At 47.3% G+C, this 22524-nt stretch overlaps 1 protein-coding gene across 13 annotated transcripts in view; it reads left to right on the plus strand.

The window, feature by feature from the left end:
- SAMHD1 (SAM and HD domain containing deoxynucleoside triphosphate triphosphohydrolase 1) overlaps positions 1 to 22524 on the plus strand; it is a 46183-nt gene that overhangs the window by 13319 nt on the left and 10340 nt on the right. The window contains exons 4-11 of one of the 13 annotated variants that reach the window (XM_089308007.1): positions 2127 to 2287; positions 6406 to 6521; positions 9148 to 9921; positions 16042 to 16197; positions 18326 to 18426; positions 18514 to 18622; positions 19595 to 19686; positions 20687 to 20802. In XM_089308007.1, the coding sequence (XP_089164133.1) occupies positions 9871 to 9921; positions 16042 to 16197; positions 18326 to 18426; positions 18514 to 18622; positions 19595 to 19686; positions 20687 to 20802 (625 nt within the window). In that variant the 5' untranslated portion in view covers positions 2127 to 2287; positions 6406 to 6521; positions 9148 to 9870. Of the gene's footprint in view, positions 1 to 2126; positions 2288 to 6405; positions 6522 to 9147; positions 9922 to 16041; positions 16261 to 18325; positions 18427 to 18513; positions 18623 to 19594; positions 19687 to 20686; positions 20803 to 22524 lie in introns of those variants that run through there. The other 12 variants (XM_089308003.1, XM_089308004.1, XM_070051870.2 and 9 more) reach the window with 12 other exon arrangements.

A 22524-nucleotide genomic window follows, 5' to 3' on the forward strand; every position in this document is an offset into this window, starting at 1 on the left:
TCAAACATCAACCGTTTATCTACTCTTTGCTAACATGCATACATATTGTTTCACACAGTTGTAAATTCTAGTCATTAATTGACTCAAACTGTCAGCATTCAGGTTGAATTGAGCTGTTTTTAAAGGAAATGAATTTATCATCAACATGTTTAAAGGTCGAATCCGAAGACCTCTTTAAGCTTCTTCACAGTGCTGAGTTTCTGTAATTCTCATTTTGTATATTCTAGTACATGGACATGATCTACTTTAAATACATTGCTTCTGCATGCTAACTTATATTATTTTGCAATAGCAGTCATTCGGAACATATGTGAGTTCCTACTTGTGTGCCAGGTAATACGAGATGGGCTCTGAGATTTCAACAGTAAATGAGGTGGTGTCTTCATCCTCTGTAATTCCGTAAGCTTTTAAAGAACTTCATGAAGCAGTTTGAAGCAATATGAAAAGCATGACTTATCTTTTATCATAGCCTTCTCTCTCTCTCTTTCTCTCTCTCTCTCTCTCCTTTAAAAGATTTATTTAGTTATTTGAAAGGCAGAGTTACAGAGAGGCAGAGAGAGAGGTCTTCCATCCTCTGGTTCACTCCCCAGATGGCCGCAATGGCTGGAGTTGGGCCAATCCTAAGACAGGAGCCGGGAGCTTCTTGTGGGTCTCCCACATGGGTGCAGGGGCCCAAGGAGTTGGGCCATCTGCTGCTGCTTTCTCAGGCCACAGCAGAGAGCTGGATCAGAAGAGTAGCAGCTGGGACACAAACTGGTGCCCATGTGGGATGCCGGCCCTGCAGGCAGCGACTTACCTGCCACGCCACAGCGCCGGCCCCTCCAGCCTTCTCTTTAAAAAGCAGTTATTATTGACAGTAATGGGGCTGGTGTTGTGTATTGGATAAAGCCACTGTCTCCAAAGCCAGCATCCCATATAGGCTCTGGGTTCTGTCCAGGTTGCTCCACAGTTAGCTTATGCTAAGGCACCTGGAAAAGCAGCAGAAGATGGTCTAGGTCCTTGGGCCCCTGCATCCATGTGGGAGACCCAGATGAAGTTCCTGGCTCCTGGCTTCAGCCTGGCTCAGCCCCAGCCATTGCTGCCATTTGGGGAGTAAACCAGCAGATGGAAGATCTCTCTCTCTCTAACTCTGCCTTTCAAATAAATTAAAAAATAATAATCTTTTGTAAAAACAGCTGTTCCCTTGTCCTAAACATTTCATTATTAAAAAAAAAGTTGCATCTTTATTTATTTTTCATCTATTTGAAAGGCAGAGAGAAAGAGACAAGTAGAGAGAGCTCTTCTATCCACTGGTTCACCCTGGAGAGGCCAGAGCCAGCAGCCAGGAACTCCATCCAGGTCTCCCATGTGGGTGGCAACAGTCCAAGCACATGAACCGTCATCTTCTGTTTTCCCAGGAACATTAGCAGGAAGCTGGATCAGAAGTGTAGGAGCTGGAACACCAGCTGGCACATTATATGGGACGTTCAAGTCCCATGTGGTGCCCGTCCCACTCTCTTGACTTAAAGATACATTTTTACCAATATTTAAAACCCCTGTGTAAGTTTAGATTAATGAATAATTGTAGAATGTATTTCTACTAAGTTTTTCTGAGTGACATTACACGCTCTAGAATTTTGTCTTCCTGTGTGTCACTTCTCTGTATAGTAGAGATTTCTTTCCCGCCTTCTCTAGCTCCCTTTCATCCAGTGTCAGGGATGGGTGCTCTATAGACAGGTTCCAGAAACAGTTGAGATCTAGTGCCCATCATGACGGCTTCCATGGTGTGAACAGGTGTCTGAATCCAAATGAGCATCTTCAATTGCGTATAAGAGGCAGAGGAGGCCAGTGAAATCCTGTGTAACAAAGACATTGAACCCCTTAGCTCCTTGTTATTGGAATCCATTAGGAAGAAGTAATATGTATTCAGATCCAATATATTTGGTCTGTCTGGTGGTGATACCTAGATGAGTTGATGATATTCATACCTGAGTAATTCCCTGGTATTCCTGAGTAATTCCTTGAGATTTCTCTCTCTTGAACAGGTAAATAGGTCAGACTTTGCTCAGTAGTTAGGAATGGCTACTCAGAAGTTTTATATGGAGTTGCGTATTGTTAATCCTATTAATTCGAGCGTAATTTTCTAGATAATTAATGATCCCATCCATGGCCACATCGAGCTGCACCCCCTCCTCATCCGCATCATCGACACGCCCCAGTTCCAGCGGCTGCGGTACATTAAACAGCTGGGCGGAGGTTACTATGTTTTCCCAGGAGCCTCACATAACCGGTTTGAGCATAGTCTAGGGTAAGAAGGGGACGGGACTGGGAAACTTGAGTTACTGAGTATCTCGTCTATCTCGTGAAATAATTGTCTCATGCTGTCGAGAATAAATAGTTTCATACAGTGATAGTAATATCCTTATTTTATTGGTGAGAAAATGGAAGAAGTATACTTTCTGCTGTATGTTATTTATCCAATGTGTACTTCCAGCCCCCTCACGTCCTTCCTAAAAAGGTAATGAAAAGCTATCTAGGTCAACTGGTCAATAGGTCAGTCATATAAAATATCTCTGTTTAGTTATTATTTAAAAACTTAATAGGCTTGGTTACTAACATGACATAATACTAACATAATTCCCTGCAATGCTCTACTTATTCTTATGCAGAATCACTCTTTGAAACCAGAGAAGTTTTCTTTACCTTTAGGAAAAGTACAGGTCAGAAAAGACACTCACCTAAGCTGAGACTTTGGTTTGCTTTTAAATTTTAAATTTAAATTATAAAATGCTCTGTGATGCAGCAGGTTAAGCCTCTGTTTGCAGCGCCAGCATCCCAAATGGATGCCAGTTCGAGCCCCAGCTGCTCCACTTCCTATCCAGCTAATGTGTCTGGGAAAGCAGCGACTGACGGGCCAAGTGCTTGGGTCCCTGAACCCACGTGGGAGGCCTGGAGGAAGTTCCTGGCTCCTGGCTTTGGCCTGGCCCAGCCCTGGCTGTTGCTGCCATTTGGGAGTGAACTAGCAGATGGAAGATGTCTCTCTCCGTAATTCTGACTTATAAATAAATAAATACATCTTTAAAAAAAAATAGAGGACATGCCCAGGGCAAGCTGCACAGTTTTCCAGAAGTACTCAGAGTATATTACTTCGGATTTTGTTTGTTTTGAAGCAGTTTTAGTGTTTTGTGTTTTTTTTTTTTTTTTTCTTCAGACAGGCAGAGAGATCAAGAGAGGTCCTGTCTACTTGTGCACTCCTCAGTTGTCCGCAACAGCTGGGGCTGGACAGGGGCCAGAAATGAGATCCAGGTCTCCCACAGGGGTAGCGTCAGGAGCCCAGTTACTTGGGCCATCACTGCTGCCTCCCAGGGTCTGCATTAGCATTTTAGCGGTTAGGCTAAACACTTGCTCCATGAAGTATCACCCGTCTCTATACTCAGATGTGTCCTCATTCGTCAGTCAATTGTATTGAGCACTGTTTTGGGCAAACCTATTATGAGAACTGGCCATTGAGTGCAGAATTTGCCATGAAACTGAAGTGTGGGGCAGAGGAATCTAGAATTGCACAGTGTCACTTGCTGGGGACTTGCAGAAGGAAGCATGGTCTTGGGCTGCCCGCAAGCCTTGAGGATCCAGAAGACAGGGAAAAAGGGTTTTATTGACAAAGGTGGCCTGTGGTCAACTGGAAAACACCTGGGCATTCTCAGGAAATATTAATATCCCAGGGCCCAGATAAGAGACATTCCAGGCATCAGTGTCCGGCAGGAGATGCTTGACAGATTATCTTAAAAGTTGTTATTTTATTTTATTTTATTTTATTTTATTTGAAAGGCAGAATGACAGACAAAGAGAGATCTTAAGTCCATCTTTTACTCTTCAGTGGCCGAAACAGCCAGGGCTGGGCCAGGCCGAAGCCAGGAGTCTGGAGCTCCACCTGGGTCTCCCACAGGGGTGGCGGGGCCCAGACACGTAGGCCATCTTCCACTGCCTTCCCAGGCACATTAGCAGGAAGCTGGATTGTAAGCAGGCAGCCGGGACTCTAGCCTGTGCTAGAGTGGGATGCCGAAATTGCAGGCAGCAGCTTACCCCACTGTGCCACAACTCCGGCCCCTTTGCAGATTATCTTTTTTTTTTTTTTTTTTTTTTTTTTAAGATTTATTTATTTGAAAGTTAGAGTTACACAGAGAGAAGAGAGGCAAAGAGAGGTCTTCCATCCACTGGTTCACGCCCCAATTGGCTGCAACAGCCGGAGCTGCACCGATCCAAAGCCAGGAGCCAGGAGCTTCTTCTGGGTCTCCCACGTGGGTGCAGGAGCCCAAGGACTTGGGCCATCTTTCACTGCTTTCCCAGGCCACAGCAGAGAGCTGGATTGGAAGTGGAGCAGCAGGGACTCAACTATGGGATGCCCACACTGTAGGTGGTGGCTTTACCCGCTATGCCACAGTGCCACCCCTTACAGATTATCTTAATGACTTTGCTTATCACAGAGAGCTTTGGATGACCCTCAGGTCACCTAAAGGGCAAGGTGGTGGTTACCGCCAAGATGGCTGCAGCCACGCTGAGCTGTACAGACACTTGTGAGACCAACTCACAGTCAGAATACCAGTCGTCTGTACCCTCACAGAGCTCAGAGTTCAGGAGAAAGATAGATATTAGAAACTGCTGTCAGGGGAGTGCTTTGAGTGCGTAACAGTTGTTAAGCATTTTTGTCTTCATTCTGTTTTGTAAGCATAAAGCCAGAGACCCCTGCTTTTTTAAACTGTAAAATTTGCTATCCTGACTGTTTTTAAGTGTTTGATGCAGTGGTGTTCAGTCCATCCCCATTGTTGTCCAGCCAATCACTAGAGCTCTTTTCATCTTCCAAACTGAGATTCCGTATACCCATCCAACAGCTCCCACTTCCATCTCTCTCCAGTCCCCAGGAGCTCCCATTCTGCTCTGTGGATCTATGACACCAGTGTTCTGGAGACTTCTTGGTAAAACCATACCATACTTGCCTTTGTGCGATCATTGGTTCTGGTTTGTGTAAGGTCCTCCGGGGCCATCTGCATCGTAGCGCTGCGGGCTTCCTTGGGTCCTTCCCTCCACGTGTGAAAGAATCCAAAGGTGGAGGCATAAATGTGGCAGGGATGTGGATTTATTTAGAGCAAAGCAACATGCAAACTCAAGGACTAACTCAGGAGACCAGCATTGTTAAGCCCTCACCGTGACACCAGCTTCCATACCAGAGCACTGGTTCCAGTCCCCGCTGCTCCACTTCCAGCTCTCTGCTAATGTGCCTGGGAAAGCAGTGGAAGATGGGTCAAGTGCTTGGTGCCCACGTGGGAGACACGGAGGCAGCTCAGGCTCCTGTCTTCAGCCAGGTGTGGGTCTGGTCTTTACAGCTATTTGGGGAGTGAAACAGTGGATCAAGGATCTTACTGACTTACTGTGTCTCCCTCTCTCTGTGTAACTTTGCCTTTCAAGTAAATAAATGAGTAAATCGTTAAGAAGTGAAAAATAAATAGGCAGGTATACTCACAACCAGAATCTCAAAGCAGGAGCTTTGGTTCAACATCACTAATCATTAGGGAAATGCAGATCAAGCCCACCATCGAGTGGGCATTTGGCGCAGGGGCAACGATGCTGCCTGGGACACCGGCATTGTGTCTGGGAATGTTCCTGAGCTTCCACCGCCAATTCCAGCTTCGTGCTGATGTGCAATGTGGGAGGCAGGAGGTGATGGCTTAAGTAGTTGTCCCTGTCATCCATGTGGGAGATCTGGCCTGAGTAAAAGACAGAATTCACTGTATGATTCAGCAATAAAGAAGAACCCAAAGTAGGGTCTTGAAGAGAGATTTGTATGCCCATGTTCGTTGCAGCACTGTTCACAATAGTTAAGAGGTGGAAGCAACCCTCAGTGTCCATCACTTAATGAGTGGACGAACAAAATATCGTCTACAATACACTGCAGTATTATCCAGCCTCAAAAAGGAAGGCGATTCTGACACCTGCTGCTGCGGCTGGAATGTAGATAGCTGGGGAGAGCAGCTGAGGTCCGGCAGCCTCCGCTGAACCGCTGTTGGACAGCTCCCCGCCCACGGGCACAGGCTACTGATTGACACGTGGATGGCAGGGACCCCAGCACTGGGGCCATCTTCCTCTGCTTTCCCCGGGCTCATTAGCAGGGAGCTGGGAGGGAGGTGGAGCAGCCAGAAGTGGAACTAGCATTCATATATGGTGCCAGCGTCCCAGGGGGTGGTTGTACCTGCTGAGCCACAAAGCTGACCCCTCCTGCCTAGTTCTGCCAAAGACCGTTCTGCGAGTTCTGTGAGTTGCCTCAGAGAGGCATCGGACGTTTGAGAAAGCACGCTGAAGTTCTCGCGGGGGAGAAGTGTCGTGCAACTTTAGCAGGGAAGTGACTTTTTGTTTTGTGGTTTTTCTCTGCAGGGTAGGATATCTAGCGGGATGTCTAGTTCGTGCACTAAGTGAAAAACAGCCAGAGCTGCAGATCAGTGAGCGAGATGTGCTCTGTGTTCAGATTGCTGGGCTTTGCCATGATCTTGGTAAGCTGTACAAAGAGCCAAAGTTGCTATGCTACATCGTAACGTATGTTAACTCTCTGAAACTCAAGACTCAGACTAACCGAGAGGAATACGGAGGCTGCCACCGATGGGCACGTGCTCTGCTTCTGTGATGATGTGTAAACACGAAACATCACTGCTTTATCCTCCTGTGGTCGTTCTCCGAGTTCCCCATGTCGAGCGTCGAGAGGTGCTTTCTGATAGTGAGGTTTTCTTTGCCTGTGTCTAGGATGACAGGACGGGGTTTTCCTTTATCCTTCTCTTGAACGACAGTGCCGTGTTCCCTCAGCTGCTTCCTCAGAGCTGTTTGCTGCAGTCGCAGAGAGCGCCTTCTCTTCTCTCAGCCATGTGAGGTCGTGGCCCCTGAAGGCTAAGAAATCCTTTTCCTTTGACAAAGGACGAGAAAAGGGACTGTCTCTGGTCTCTTTAATCAAGCGTTTTTGCTTTTAACCCCTTTCCTTGTTTAGGCCTACTCCTTCAAGGGCACTAGCGTTTGGGTGTGCCCTCAGCCAGGGCCGGGAGGCATCCGGGTTTCAGTAGCCACACGCGTAGAAGAGTCTGGCACTCTCTGTGTCCCCTGAAGGTTGCAGTAGGAACAGTACCACTCCTTAGACGATCAAGTGAATGAATTCATTCATTCTTTATTTTTTAAATTAAAAAAATATTTATTTATTTGTTTGAAAGGCAGAGTTACAGAGAAGCAGAGGCACAGAGAGAGAAAAGTCTTCCATCCGCTGGTTCACTCCCCAGATAGCTACAATGGCTGGAGCTTTGCCAATCTGAAGCCAGGGTCCAGGAGCTTCTTCTGGGTCTCCCATGTGGGTGCAGGGGCCCAAGGCCTTGAGCCATCTTCCACTGCTTTCCCCGGCCATAGCAGAGAGCTGGATCAAAGTGGAGCAGCTGGGAATTGAACCGGCACCTATATGGGTTGCCGGCACCACAGGCGGCAGCTCTACCCACTGCACCACAGCGTCAGCCCCTCTTTTTTTTTTTTTTTTTTAAGATTTATTTATGTATTTATTTTGAAAGGCAGCTCTACAGGTTACAGATAGTGGAAGAGACTGAAATCTTCCACTCGCTGGTTCACTCCCCAGATGGCCTCAATGGCTAGAGCTGGGCCAGGCCAAAACCAGGAGCCAGGAGCTTCATCTGGGTTTCCCAAATGGGTGGCAGGGGCCCAAGGACTTGGGCCATCTTCTTTTGCTTTCCCAGGTGCCTTAGTAGGGAGCTGAATTGGCAGGAGAGCAGCTGGGCCATGACCCCAGGTCCACATGCGATGCTGGCATTGCAGCCACAGCTAAGCCTGCGGCGCCACAATGCTGGCCCTGTTTTTCTTCTTTCTAAAATTTTTTTATAAAGGTTTTGTTTGTTTATTTCAAAGGCAGAGTTACTTAGAGAGAGGCAGATAGAGAGAGAAATCTTCCATCTGCTTGTTCTGGCATAGCAAGTGATGGCTTAACCACTGCACCGCAGTGCCAGCCCCTGAAATAAAGTTCTAATTGTTTCTTCCTGAACCTCAGTGGATTCTCTCTCTCTCTCTCTCTCTCTCTCTCTCTCTCTCTTTTTTTTTTTTTTTTTACAGATTTATTTATTTGTTTTGAAAGGCAGAGGCAGAGAGAGAGAGGTTTTCCATCCACTGGTTCACTCCTCAGATGGCTGCAACGGCCAGAGCTGCAACAGTCCAAAGCCAGGAGCTAGTAGTCTCTTCCGGGTCTCCCACACGGGTGCAGGGGCCCCAGGACTTGGGCCATCTTCCACTGCTTTTCCAGGCCACAGCAGAGAGCCGGATCAGAAGTACAGCCACACGGTCTCGAACTGGCGCCCATAGGGGATTCTGGCACTGCAGGTGGTGGCTTTAACCACCATGCCACAGTGCCGGCCCCTAGTGGATTGTCTTAAAACTGCTACTCTAATCCACAAATATTCAGTCTGAGGATTGTAAAAGTGTCTGGCATTAGCATTTCTTTCAGGACACTTTTGAAGAATCTGGGAAAACTGGAATGGATTCGAGATGCGGTTACCACGTCTCGTTGTTCATTTCCTTGTTATGGTGCTTGTGTTGTGGTTGTGGAAGAGAATACCTCGCATGCACAAACTGCATACCGATCTGGAAGTTACTCTGAGATGCTTCAGGGAGAAATATCTTTGAACTATGTTTGTAAATTTTCTGCGGATTTGATACTTCAAAGATAACAGTGTTGGGCTGGCATCGTGGCACAGTGGGCTAAGCTGCTGCTTGTGACAGCACCATCTCCTGGTGGAGTGCCCATCTGAGTCCTAGCTACTCTGCTCCAGCCCTGCTAATGCACCTAGGAAAGCAGCAGAGGATGTTCCAAGTACTTGACCCCCAGCCACCGTGACAGAGACCTGGGTAGATTTCCTGGCCCGTGGCTTTGGCCTCGTCTAGACCCAGCTGTTGTGGCCATTTGAGGAGTGAACCAGCAGAATAGAGGATCAGTCTCTCTCTGTCTTTCCCTCTCTGTCTGTCACTCTGCCTTTCAAGTAAATAAATGTTAATAATGATAATTAGGGCCAGTGCTGTGGGATAGCGGGTAAAGCTGCCGCCTGCAGTGCCAGCATCCCATATGGGCACCATTTTGAATCCTAGCTGCTCCACTTCTGATCCAGCTCTCTGCTGTGGCCTGGGAAAGCAGTAGAAGATGGCCCAAGTCCTTGGGCCCCTGCACCCGCGTGGGAGACCTGGAAGAAGCTCCTGGCTTTGTATTGGCACAGCTCCAGCCATTGTGGCCAACTGGGGAGTGAACCAGCAGATGGAAAACCTCTCTCTCTCTCTCTCTCTCTGTCTCTCTCTCTCTCTCTGCCTCTCCTTCCTTCTCTCTCTGTGTAACTCTGACTTTCAAATAAATAAATCTTTTTTAAAAATGATAATTGTTTTTGAAATTGTTACAGTATAAAAGTGAGATTAAAATATATAGCTTTCAGTTTGGCAGCTCCACACTGTGGCTTTTAAAAACACAAGTGGCTCTTGATTTTGGATACAAATTAAAAAAGTAAAATTTGAGTTGATTGTGGGGGTAAAAAAAAAACCACAGCGTTCCTCTTAGTTACACACATCTCTCCTCCCACCAGAGCTGTGCAAGCCTCTGGGCCCTACATGCCCCCTGTGGTTCACTCCCTGTTCTATTGCTTGAGAAAACAGAAGGGAAGGAGTGGCCCCTTTTTGTGGTGTGTTTGTGGACTACTCATTTCTGTTGATATTCAGCTTAAACTAAGAGGATTTCTTAGCTATTCAGTTTCTACCCATTAGAAAAAAACATTTGTCTTATTCTAAGGCTGCTCTTGTTTTGAAGGTCATGGGCCATTTTCTCATATGTTTGATGGAAGATTTATTCCCCTCGCTCGTCCAGAGGTGAAGTGGACGGTATGTATTCATACACTCATTACTCAGTCAAAAGAAAGGATTAAGCAAGTCATTTAGTTCAATTCTGTTTGAATCCACTGCTGTATTATAATGTACATCCCTATCACGGTTTTCCAGATACCGTCATATATATGTATGGATATACATACACACACTTATATATGTACTGTGTGTGTACAGCTATACATGTATTATGTATATGTATGTATGCGTGGGAATGTGTGAATGTTTTCATTTGATCCCCATAGTAGCATATAAGGAAAGAATTGTTAGCAACCCCTTTATTTTGAATTTTTATTTTCAGTTTATTTGGAAGGTAGAGAGACACAGAGAAATAGATCTTCCTTCTACTGGTTTACTCCTCAAATGCCCACAACAGCGGGGCCTGGACAGACCGTAGCCAGTAGGGTGATCTCAGTCCGTGTCTCCCACATGAGGGGCAGGGACCCGAGCACTTAAGCCCTCATCTGCTGCCTCCCAGAATGGGCATTAGCAGGAAGCTGGAATTGAGAACAAAGCCAGAACTCTGCTGACACGGGATGCGGGTATCCTAGGCAGTGTCTTTACTGCTGTGCCACATGGCCATCCCTGTTACCTCCCTTTTTGCAAGTAGAGGAACTTGAAGCTCACATGGGCATGCTGATGTGCCAAAACCCACAAAGCCATTAAATGATGCAGCCAGCACAAGAAAGCCCTATCTCCCTGTCCCCAAATTAAGCTCTGTCTACGCTGTCGCACTGCTGTGAAATAAACAAATAAGAGGCCAGTTCTGGTTTTGACTCACTTGGTGGGACCATGAACTGATACCACCAAGTTTCTTCATGTAGATTAAATGAACTATTTTATAATTAAGTGTTTGCAGGAGTCTTTCTCCTGTTTTTGGAATCACTGTTTGAGAAGTAAAATTACGCCTCCCCATTCCACCCCAAGAATAGGAAAGGATATTGATGTATATTGAAAGCTTCAAACATGCCAGCAATTACTCCCCTCTGACTCTAAGATTTGTTTATTTGAAAGTTCACCCGCAAATGGCCGCAACAACCTGGATTGGGCCAAGACAAAGCCTGGAACTGGGAACTCCATTGCAGTCTCTGTGTGGGTGCAGGGGCCCAAGAATTTGGGCCATTTTCTGCTGCTTTCCTAGTTGCATTAGCAGGAAGCTGGATCAGAAGCAGAGCAGCCAGGATTCAAACCAGTACTCTGACATGGGATGCCGGCTTTGCAGATGGCATCTTAACCCACTGTGCCACTTTTTTTTTCTTAAAGTATAATTCCTGGGGCCAGCACTGTGGCACAGCAGGTAAAGCCACTGCCTGCAGTGCCAGCATCCCACATGGGCGCTGGTTCCAGTCCCGGCTGCTCCACTTCTAATCCAGCCCTCTGCTGTGGCCTCAGAAAGCAGTGGAAGATGGCCCAAGTCCTTGGACTTTGAGACCCGGGAGAAACTTCTGGCTCCTGGCTTTGGATTGGCACAGCTCCCGCCATTGGGGCCATTTGGGGAGTGAATCAATGAATGGATTGAAGACCCTTCTCTCTCTCTCTGCCTGTGCCTGTGCCTCTGCCTGTCTGTAACTCTGCCTTTCAAATAAATAAATACATGTTTTTTAAAAAAGTATAATTCCTGTACAATGAACTCCGTAGATCGTTAGTGAGTGTTGACAGGTGAGTGCAGCTGAGTGACCACTGTCCATTTCCGTTTTGGTCTTCCTGTGAAACTCCCTTGTGCCCTTGGTAGTCAGTTCCACTCCTCCCCTCCGCATTCCCTGTCTGAGGTTTGTGCACACAGACTTGATAGAGCTAGAATCGCAGTGCAGTTACTCTCACGTCTTGGCTTATTTGCTCAGCATAACTGTTCTGAGCTTGGTTGATGTTTCATTCATCAGTAGTTGATCCCCTTCCGTCGCTGAGATGCGATCCAGTGTGAGTAAATCACAGTTTGCTTACCCCTTTTCCTATTGATGTAACATGGATTGTTTTCTGGTTTTGGCTTTTTTTATTTTTATTTTTTAAAGATTATTTATTTGAAAGGCAGAGAGAGAGGTCTTCCATCCACTGGTTCACTCCCCAAATGGCTGCAACAGCTGGAGCTGGGTCGATCTGAAGTCAGGAGCAGGTGGTTTCTTCCAGGTCTCCCACATGGGTGCAGGGGCCCAAGGACTTGGACCATCTTCTCCTGCTTTCCCAGGCCATAAGCGGAGAGCTGGATCGGAAGTGGAGCTGCCAGGACTTGATCGCATGCCTGTATGAGATGCTGGCACTGTGGTCGGCAGCCTTACCTGCTATGGCATAGCGCTGGCTCCCCAGTTGTGGCTTTTACAAATGAGGGTGCTATGCACATTATTGTACAAGATCCCTGTTGAGTGGCAGGCATTTCGCCTAGAGGTTGAAATCCCTGCATCAGAGCACTGGTTTGATACCCAGATCTGGCTCCCAGCTCCAGCTTTCTGCCGAGGTGAGCCCTAGGAACCAGCAGTGAGGGTCAGGAAGTTGGGTTCAAGCTACCCAGTGGGAGAACTAGATTGAGTTACTACCTCCGACCCCCAACCCTCACCACTGGGGAAGTGAGCCAGTAGGTGGGGCCTGGCATGTGCACACAATCTCAATCTCTCTTTCTCTCTCTCTCTCTCTCTCAAATGTATGTTTTCCTTTCTCAGGTAAATTCTAGGAGTAGACTTGCTAGGTCACACAGATGCATGTTTGGTTTTATAAGAAGCTTCCAGTTTCCAGTGCGTTTGCACCTTTCACACTCTGCACCCTGAGGGAGCTCCAGCTGTCACGCAGCCTCCCAGCCCAGCGAGGGGAACCGGCGTCTTGTGGTCGCATTTGCATCTTCTGGTGTATCTGGACACCACTTCCTGCACAGGCTGCTTTGCACTTTCCTATTTATATACCTTCTTATGGGTTCTTTCAGTGTGTGGCTCGTCTTTCCCCTTTTATTACTGACTTGTAGGAACTGTATATATACACACATATATACCTGTATTCACACATAGTTTGGAATACATACTGTCAATATTTTTCCCGTGTCTGGCTTGGAAATTCTGTTTTTAATAGCTTCTTTGAGAAACAGAAGTTTTAAGTTCCCACAGTACTCTGGGTACTCAGGCTGGTGGAGTGGACAGTTTCTCAGTCTCGCCACCGTGGGGGCTGCTCTTGGGTAAGAGCCGTGAGACCGAATTGGTCTGAGGCCTTTCTCTCCCAAGTCTTGGCACTCTGCTTTCTGTTTTTCTCCAGAACCTTCTCGAAGGAACCTAGAGTTTTTAGTGGTTTCCCGAGCAGGGAGGAGCTAATAGTATTTATTTATTTGAAAGTTAGAGTTACACAGAGAGAGAGAAGGAGAGGCAGAGAAAGAGAGAAAGAGAGAGGTCTTCCATCCACTGGTTCACTCCCCAGTTGGCTGCAACGGCCAGAGCTGCGCCAATCCAAAGCCAGGAGCTTCTTCCAGGTCTCTCACGTGGGTGCAGGGGCCCAAGGGCTTGAGTCATCTGCTCTCCCAGGCCATAGCAGAGAGCTGGACCAGAAGTGGAGCAGCCAGGTCTCGAACTGGCGCCCATATGGGATGCAGCACTGGAGGCAGCGGTTTTACTCGCTATGCCACAGCGCTGGCCCCTTAAGTCTTTTTCTATAAACATTTTACCTTTCACATTTATGCCCTAACGATTTATTTTTCTATGTGTAAATAATAATTTCTAATACAGATTTCTAATTTCTTTTGTGTGGATAATTACATCCTTTGCTCTATGACCCATAATTCCAACTCCCAACATTTCTTTTGAAAGATAAGCAGTGGCCAGCATCACGGCTCAATAGGCTAATCCTCCACCTTGTGGCGCCGGCACACCAGGTTCTAGTCTCGGTCGGTGTGCCGGATTCTGTCCTGGTTGCTCCTCTTCCAGTCCAGCTCTCTGCTGTGGCCCCGGGAGTGCAGTGGAGGATGGCCCAAGTGCTTGGGCCCTGCACCCCATGGGAGACCAGGAGAAGCACCTGGCTCCTGGCTTCGGATCAGCGCAGTGCGCCGGCCGCAGCAGCCATTGGAGGGTGAACCAATGGCAAAGGAAGACCTTTCTCTCTGTCTCTCTCTCTCACTGTCCACTCTGCCTGTCAAAAAAAAAAAAAAAAAAAAAAGATAAGCAGTATGTCTTTTAAAGATTTGTTTATTTGAAAGGCAGAGCGATAACAAAGAGAGATACCTTCCATCCACTGATTCACTCCACAAATGGCCAGGACTGGGCTAGACTGGGCTCCAAAGCCAGGAGCCTGCTGCTCCAGCCTGGTCGGTCTCCCGGTGGTAAGGAAGTAGACTGGCAGAGGTGGTAAGGAAGTAGACTGGCAGAGGTGGAGTGTGGACTGTAAACAACACTCCCATAGTGGGCGCTGGCGAGCACAAGTGGTGGTTTAACCCCCTGTGGCACACCGAAGGCCCGATTTTCTAATTTATAGACTTTGTTTCAGATATTGCCAGTTGCCCATGTGGGTATAGGGCCCAGTCCAGGATCACGCATTTACTTGTGTTTGGCTGCCATTTCTCTTTAGTTTCCTTTGATCCGGAACAGCCCCTCAGTCTCCGTGTCTCATAGCTGTGTCATTGTTGCAAGGTGCCGTCAGCTCTTGTCCCTGACGATGCATTTCAGGCAGAACATCCCAGAACTGATGTGATCTTTCTGTGTCACATCCCAGGCGTGTGAAACTCATTTGAGCCATTACTGGGGATGGTAACTTTGATCACTTGGTTAATGCAAGGTCTGCTGGTTCCTCTACTGAAAAGTTACTGTTTTTCCTCTCTGTAATTAATATGTATCTTGATTCAATTTAAAATATTTGTAGGTCTCTTCAGATTTTGTTTTTTTTATCTTCAGTTATTTTTAGGAAGATGAGATAGGAAGACTTCTCAAAGGAGTTATTTGGTTTTTGTTAAAGATTTATCCATTTGTTTGAGAGGCAGAATTACAGAGAGAGAGAGAGAGAGAGAGGTCTTCCATCAGCTGGTTCACTCCCCATATGGCTCAACATTTGGAGCTGGAATGATGCGGAGCCAGGAGCTTCTTCCAGATCTCCACACAAGTGCAGGGGCTCAAGGACTTAGGCCATCTTCCACTGCTTTCCCGGGCCATAGCAGAGAACTGTCTTGGAAGTGGAGCAGCTGGGACTCAAACCAGTGCCCATATGGGATGCTGGTGCCGTAGGTAGAGGCTTTACCCATTATGCCACAGTGCCGGCCCTGAGTTATTTGATTTCAACAGAGGTTATAAAGGAGTAAGCAGAGACACCTGGAGCAAATTGACGCCAATTAACGCCTTTATCCATTTGACTTTTAGAACTCTGATATATTTTTGCTTTTCTTGGCTTGCTTGCAGTTATGTCCTTTACCACTAGAGGGTAGTGTTAACCGTCTTAGAACTTCATGTTCTCAGGCTGCTGAAAAAATTTTGAATTGAATTGTGTAGTGATATTTCTTTAAATGAGATTCTACCTGTATGAAGTGGTAAAATTCTTCCAGGCATTTTGAATGATTGTTTCTCATAATGTACTCAATATATTTATGAAATAACATAATTTGTGAAAGTTTGGTAGACCATAAAATACTGACATATTTGACAGATTTTTAAAAATGTCTACAGCTGTAGACAAAGCTGGGTGCTAGATAACTAACAGGCAGTAGAACCTTGTCTCTGGCCGGCGCCGCGGCTCACTAGGCTAATCTTCCGCCTAGCGGCGCCGGCACACTGGGTTCTAGTCCCGGTCGGGGAACCGGATTCTGTCCCGGTTGCCCCTCTTCCAGGCCAGCTCTCTGCTGTGGCCAGGGAGTGCAGTGGAGGATGGCCCAAGTGCTTGGGCCCTGCACCCCATGGGAGACCAGGAAAAGCACCTGGCTCCTGGTTCCTGCCATCGGATCAGCGCGGTGCGCCGGCGGCAGCGCGCCGGCCGCGGTGGCCATTGGAGGGTGAACCAACGGCAAAGGAAGACCTTTCTCTCTGTCTCTCTCTCTCACTGTCCACTCTGCCTGTCAAAAAAAAAAAAAAAAAAAAACAAACCTTGTCTCACATTTACGAGGAATCGAGAATGGTTTGGGTAACGCCTGGTGGGCGGAGCTCTAACAGGCCGTGTCCTGCCTTTCCCCAGCACGAGCAGGGCTCCGTGGAGATGTTCGAGCACCTGGTGAGCGCTAACGGGCTCAGAGCTGTCATGGAGCACTACGGTCTCGTCCCTGAAGAAGATATTTACTTCATCAAGGAGCAAATCAAGGGGCCGCTCGAGTCACCCGAGGACGAGGCCACGGTACGTGGTGGACGGCGCAAGCCACGCTGCTTTCTGTCTGCTTCCTTGGCTGTTGGGGACCAGGTGACAGAATGTGTTAGATATTTCTACCGTTTCATGTAAGACAGCGAAAGACACTCTTTCCTGCCTCTTTTAACTGAGCTCTTTGGTGTCACCCTCCAAATTGGAAATATTTGTAAGGCCCTTTTAAATGAGCGTGTTCTGCTGTATTCTGTGTAGAAACCTAAGGTAACTGGGACTGGGACTGTGAAAGTGTGCGTCCAGTTATTCCATTAAAATTCGCATTTGAAACATTTAGACATGTGAAGACCTAGAGAAAAATGGAGCTGCTGCAGAGCACAACCTGTTCTGTTTTCTTTTTGATATTTTGTGTTTAAAAATGTATTTATTTATTTATTTATTTATTTTGAAAAGCAGAGGGAGAGCTTCCGTCCACTGGTTTACTCCCCAAATGACTGCAACAGCCAGGGCTGGGCCAGGGTCGGGCCAAGCTGATACCAAGAGCCCAGAACTCCATCCAGGCCTCACACGTTGGTGCCAGGGACTAATTTTTTTTTTTTTCTTCTTCTTCTTCGTTTATTTGAAAGGCAGAGTTACAGAGAGAAAGAAAGAAAGATCCATTTGCTGGTTCACTCCTCAAATGGCCGCAAAGGCCAGGGTTCACCAGCTCAAAGCCAGGGGCCTGTAACTCCATCTGGCTCTCCGACTTGGGGAGCAGGGGCCAAAGGACTTGAACCATCTGCCATCTGCTGCTGCTCTCCCAGGTGCGTTAGCAGGAAGGTGGATTGGAAGTGGATCAGCCGAGTCTCGAACCCCTGGGGGCGGCACAGGTGGTGGTGGCTTATCGCGTTGGCGCCACGACACCCGCCCTGAGACTCAACGTGCTTGAGGCAGCTGAATCAGAAGCAGAGCACCAAGGGCTAGAACCAGCCCCAGCAGCAGCTCAGGTGCTGTGCCAAATGCCCACACCTTTTTTTTTTTTAATAAAAAAAATAAGTTTGGAAAATAATTTTCTCCCGAGGTTTTTAGGGTTATTTTTTCCCCACAGTATATTCGAGCATATTTGTAAGATGTGAGATAAAGAAGAGGACTCTTCAGTAAATGTCCTGTTTCCAAAATTGAACTCAGATGCTTTGATATCACTTCTACTAGTTGTGTAGAATACATAAATTCAAGGATCATCATTTAAAGAATGTTCTTTTTTTTTCTTTTTTTAAAGATTGTATTTATTTGAGAGGTAGAGTTATGGAGAGAGGGAGGGAGAGACAGAGAGAAAGGTTTCCCATCCTTTGGTTCACTTGCCAGTTGACTACAAGAGCTGGAGCTGGGCAAATCTGAAGTCAGGAACCAGGAGCTTCTTCTGGGTCTCCCACATGGGTGCAGGAACCCAAGCCCTTGGGCCATCTTCTACTGCTTTCCCAGGCCTTAGCAGGGAGCTGGATCAGAAGAGGAACAGCCGGGACACAAGCCAGCACCCATATGGGATGCTAGCACTGCAGGCGGAGGCTTAGCCCACTATGCCATAGCACTAGTCCCAAAAAATGTGGTTTTTTTTTTAGGATTTATTTATTTACATGAAAGGGTTACACAGAGAGAGAAGGAGAGGCAGAGAGAGAGAGAGAGAGAGGGGTCTTCCATCCTCAGCTGGCCGCAACAGCCAGAGCTGCACCGATCCAAAGCCAGGAGCCAGGAGCTTCTTCCAGGTCTCCCACTCATGTGCAGGGGCCCAAGGACTTGAACTGGCACCCATATGGAATGCCGGCACTGGAGGCAGCAGCTTTACCCACTATGCCACAGCGCCAGCCCCCAAAATATGTTCTTACTAGTTCAAAATTTCTTCTTATATCTTCAAAAAACTTAAGACGTTGTTGTTGTAAGATTGCCGTGACCCTTGCAGTGGCACTGAAGGTGAGCAGGAACAGGACTCCATGTCCCAGCGCTGCTTTCCCGGTTGCATTAGCTTAGGGCTCCAGCAGAGGAGGGAAGAGTGGGCCCGGCTCACTTCTCTCCCACTGCCCGTCGACCGTTCATAGTTCACAGGTCCACGTCATCGCTCTGCTGCACGCAGATTTGCTGCCCCTCCTACACGTCCAATGTGTGTTGTTTTTGTTTCTGTCCTGTCTTCCAGTGGCCCTATAAAGGGCGCCCTAGAGAGAAAAGCTTCCTGTATGAGATCGTGGCCAACAAGAGAAACGGCATCGATGTTGACAAATGGGATTATTTTGCCAGGTAGGCCCTGAGCACTTCAGAAAAGTTGGCTGCGGCTCTTGGTAGATTTCGTGTTGGTGTTGCAAGTCTGCTCCGGCCTCTCCCTAGGGACTGCCATCACCTGGGAATCCAGAACAACTTTGATCACAAGCGCTTCATCAAGTTTGCCCGCGTCTTAGAAGTAGAAAATAAGAAACGGATTTGTACCAGAGACAAGGTGAGTGTGTCCAGGGCACAAGTGAGAGGCCAGCTCCTGGTCTGAAATCTGGACGTACGCATTCCACAGCCTGGAAAGACTGGTGGGAAGCGTGAACCTGTTTACTTACTATGTATTTGTAAGTAGGAGAAGGCTCTTCTCACCTCTACTGCAGTGTTAATAGTGAGACACTTTAAATCTGCACTCACTTTTATCTTGTGCTGGGTACTGTCTTACATGCCTTAAAAGAATTAACCCAATTCTCAAAACCCTATGAGATAGATACTATTATTATGTCATTTAGAACGTGAGTGATTTGAGGCACAGAGAAGTGGCAGAGCTGGAATTTCATCCCCAGAAAGATCATTCCAGAATGTTCCGGGGTAGCTGAAGTGTGATGACAGGTAGCTGAAGGGGTGGCACGGTATTGTGGCACAGAATAAGGAGCACACGCAGAGCCCCAGTTTGCTGAAGTTATTGTAGTGTTCAAAGATGTGTTTGCGGTGGGCGTTTGGCACAGCCACCAAGACGCCATGTGGATGCCCACATCCTACACGCGGGGGCTGATACACAGCAGGAGATGGGTCAGGCACGTGGGTCTTCCCTCCCAGGTGGGAGACTCAGCCTTCTACCTAGCTCAGCCCCAGCTGTGTCAGACATTTAAGGAATGGGCCAGCACGTGGACAGCCTCTGTTTCTGTCTCTCTTCTCTGTCTTTCACGTAAATAAATTCAATCATTTAAAAAAAATGTGCTTAAGATACCTAAGGCAGAACCTGTCACAGAGTTAGAACACACAATAGACTTCAGTTTAGTTTACTAAGAGTGAACTTTGTGCTTACTAGCCCGCCTGCCTGTTTGGGTAGTGGGTTCAGTGGTCTAGGAACTGGCCTGGCACGCAGCCCCCCTGCCAGGTGCTCACCTCCCCAACCCCCCACCCCCGTCTCCTGGCGAGGATCCGTCTCCATGAACGTGTGTTGTGTGTTTTCCCGCAGGAGGTTGGGAATCTCTATGACATGTTCCACACGCGCTACTCCTTACACCGCAGAGCCTACCAGCACAAGGTTGGCAACATCATCGACACGATGTAAGCACATTGCATCACTCCCCTGTGGCCTTCCCCTGAGGATCTGCAGAGATAGCAGTCAGCCCCGAGCAGAGCTGAGATTTTCAGACAAATTCAAGGGAATTTAATTGATTAAGCCTAGGGTGGTTGCCTTAAAAAAAAAATCTAGCATCAAGTAAACTTAGTTGGAGCAGGAGGAGGAAAACAGACAAGGGGTAGACAAGGGGAGGGGGCTCGGCTCAGGTTCTTGAGGTCCCCACCCCACCGTGGTCCTCCGGGTGGTGGGCCATGGGCCGTGCGCCATACGCCGTGACTGACCTTCTGGGACTAGTGATGGGAAGTGATGGTGAGGATGAGGATCCACGTCTGTCCTTGTGCCGTCCAATGTTTATCAAAAGCCGTGGCACAAGTAAAACCGCCTGGAATGTTCCCTCTTGTCCCTGCTCTACTCAGAAGCGTACAGAAAACTACAGCCAGATCTATAATTAACTCGGAGACCCACACAGAGTTACCAACACTGGGGACAAGTCGCTTAATTCCGTGTTTCTAAAGTAGCTTTCACTTGACTTATTTTAGACCTCTAGTATTCGTTTTTGTATTTGTGTTAAGAAAGAGACTTACCTTTTCAGTTTTTCTCCTTCCACTGTCACGAGCAGAGTTGTAGGGATGCCTTCTCCCCTGTCTGTAGTTTCTGTTTAGTGCAATTAATTCAGGAAGTCAGATCTCGCTTCAAAGCCTGGCACTGCTTCCTCTTAACTCGGTTAAATGGAAACTACTTCATTGCTGCATTTCTGCAAAGTCTTTTACAGGTGGGCGGCCACATTAAACGATAGAACGTGGCTGGAGCCCAGACGCGGTGCTGGCACCCAGCACACTGCAGACCACCATGCGCTTACTTAGTGTGATTAAGAGGCAGGTGTCTTATAAAGCATCACACCCTAAGATTGCTCTTCCTTAAGGAAGGTATAAAGCAAAGATTGGAAATTTCTGTAAGCGTAGCTGTTCCCAAAACGTGCTTTAGGATTACAGATGCTCTCCTCAAGGCGGACCCCTACATAAAGATCACAGGTGCAGCCGGAAAGACGTACAGCATTTCCACGGCCATCGAGGACATGGAAGCCTTCACCAAGCTCACAGGTGAGGCCTGCGTGCCAGAGATGGCTCCTCTCCGAGCGTGAGCTGTCCCTGCATTGCACAGGAGTTGGTTCTCAGACATTCACACGTGTTTTGGTTTTTCAGATGATTATATACTTTTGGATTTGAGTTTTATCTCTGTCTTACACTAACAAGTGACCCTGGCAATGTAATTTAACCTCTTTGAAATTTGAATTCCTTGTCTACAAGATGAGGGTAGTGATGTCTCTCACAGGTTTGTCGTGGTACTCAAATGAGTGTAGCACCCAGGAGAGAGTCGGCACGTAACTACTGAGCATTCTCTATTATTTAGCTTACGCTACACCTGAACTACTACCAGATAATGTCCAAAAAGAAGAAATGCCCGCTTCACCGTGTTTTCAGTGGAAAACTCGGATGCCAGGGACGTCTCTTTATACTTACGAGGAACAGCGTCTGCCGCTTAGGGTGGGAAGGAAAGTGATTAGACTTTGGCACTGCTTCTCCCATCCGGGAAAGTGTGTGGTGAAGAGTAAAGATCAGTAAAGCAACAGAAGCCGCCGCGGGTTAGGCCGCCACTTGCTGTATCTGCGTTCCTATTGGAGTCCTGGCTGCTCTGCTTCCAATCAGCTCCCTGCTAGGGCAGCTGGGAAGGCGGTGGAAGGCGGTCCAAGTGCTTGGGTCTCTGCCAACTGCGTGGGAGACCAGGATGGAGTTCCTAGTTCCTGCTTTCCACCTGGTCCAAACCCAGCCACTGTGGCATTTGGAGAGTGAAGCAGCAAAAGGAAGGGGTGTGTGTGTGTGTGTGTGTATGTGTATTACTCTACCTTTCAAATAAAAATAAACTTTAAAAAAAGAAAAATAAGCCACATGACCTAAGACATAGCTGAATCACTCTGCAGTAGCTTCTTGTCTCAGAAGTGGTCCCGGCATGGCCAGGGCACCAGTTGCACACTGTCTTTTTTTTTTTTTTTCTTTAAAGATTTATTTTAATTATTTGAAAGAGTTACAGAGAGAGGCAGAGACAGAGAAAGAGATCTTCCATCCACTGGTTCACTCTCCAGATGGTCGCAACGGCAGGAGCTGTGCCGATCAGGAGCCAGGAGCTTCTTCCTGGTATCCCACATAGGTGCAGGGGCCCAAGGACTTGGGCCATCCTCCACTGCTTTCCTAGGCTGTAGCAGAGAGCTGGATCAGAAGAGGGGCAGCTGGGACTAGAACTGGTGCCCCTAAGGGATGCGAGAGCTTCAGGCCAGGGCTTTAACCGGCTGCACCACAGCGCTGGCCCCAATGCTCATATTTTTAATCATTTTCTAGCCATAACTAAATAAAAAATCAGAGAAATACTAACTCTTCATATTAAATATCTGTGCACAGTGAGAATATATCAGTGTTTAAGGTTTATAATTTAACACCTGAGTTGACATCTTGCTTGTTAATTTATCTAATTTAGGTTGGATTGATGTCAGAGTTCAGGGGATGAGGTCATTGTTTTGATGTTTTGTCGTCACAGCATCATAGATAGCATTGTAGAAAACTAGTCTGTCCTCGCTATGTTGATAGGAATAGAGAAGGCTGTGAGAACAATCCGAGCAAGGTGGTGTATTTTTCATTTCTATTCATAGTGAAGTGATGCTGTATTTTGATATTATCTTCAACCCTTCATGAGAAGCCAGTTCTAAAAATTCACCTTGAGGTTATGTTTACCTTGAGACTTTCTTTGTGGAAAGACACAAATTCTGGATT

Source organism: Oryctolagus cuniculus, chromosome 11, assembly GCF_051225735.1.
Source record: "Oryctolagus cuniculus isolate XC-2025 breed Fujian yellow rabbit chromosome 11, ASM5122573v1, whole genome shotgun sequence".
Classification (NCBI taxonomy): domain Eukaryota; kingdom Metazoa; phylum Chordata; class Mammalia; order Lagomorpha; family Leporidae; genus Oryctolagus; species Oryctolagus cuniculus.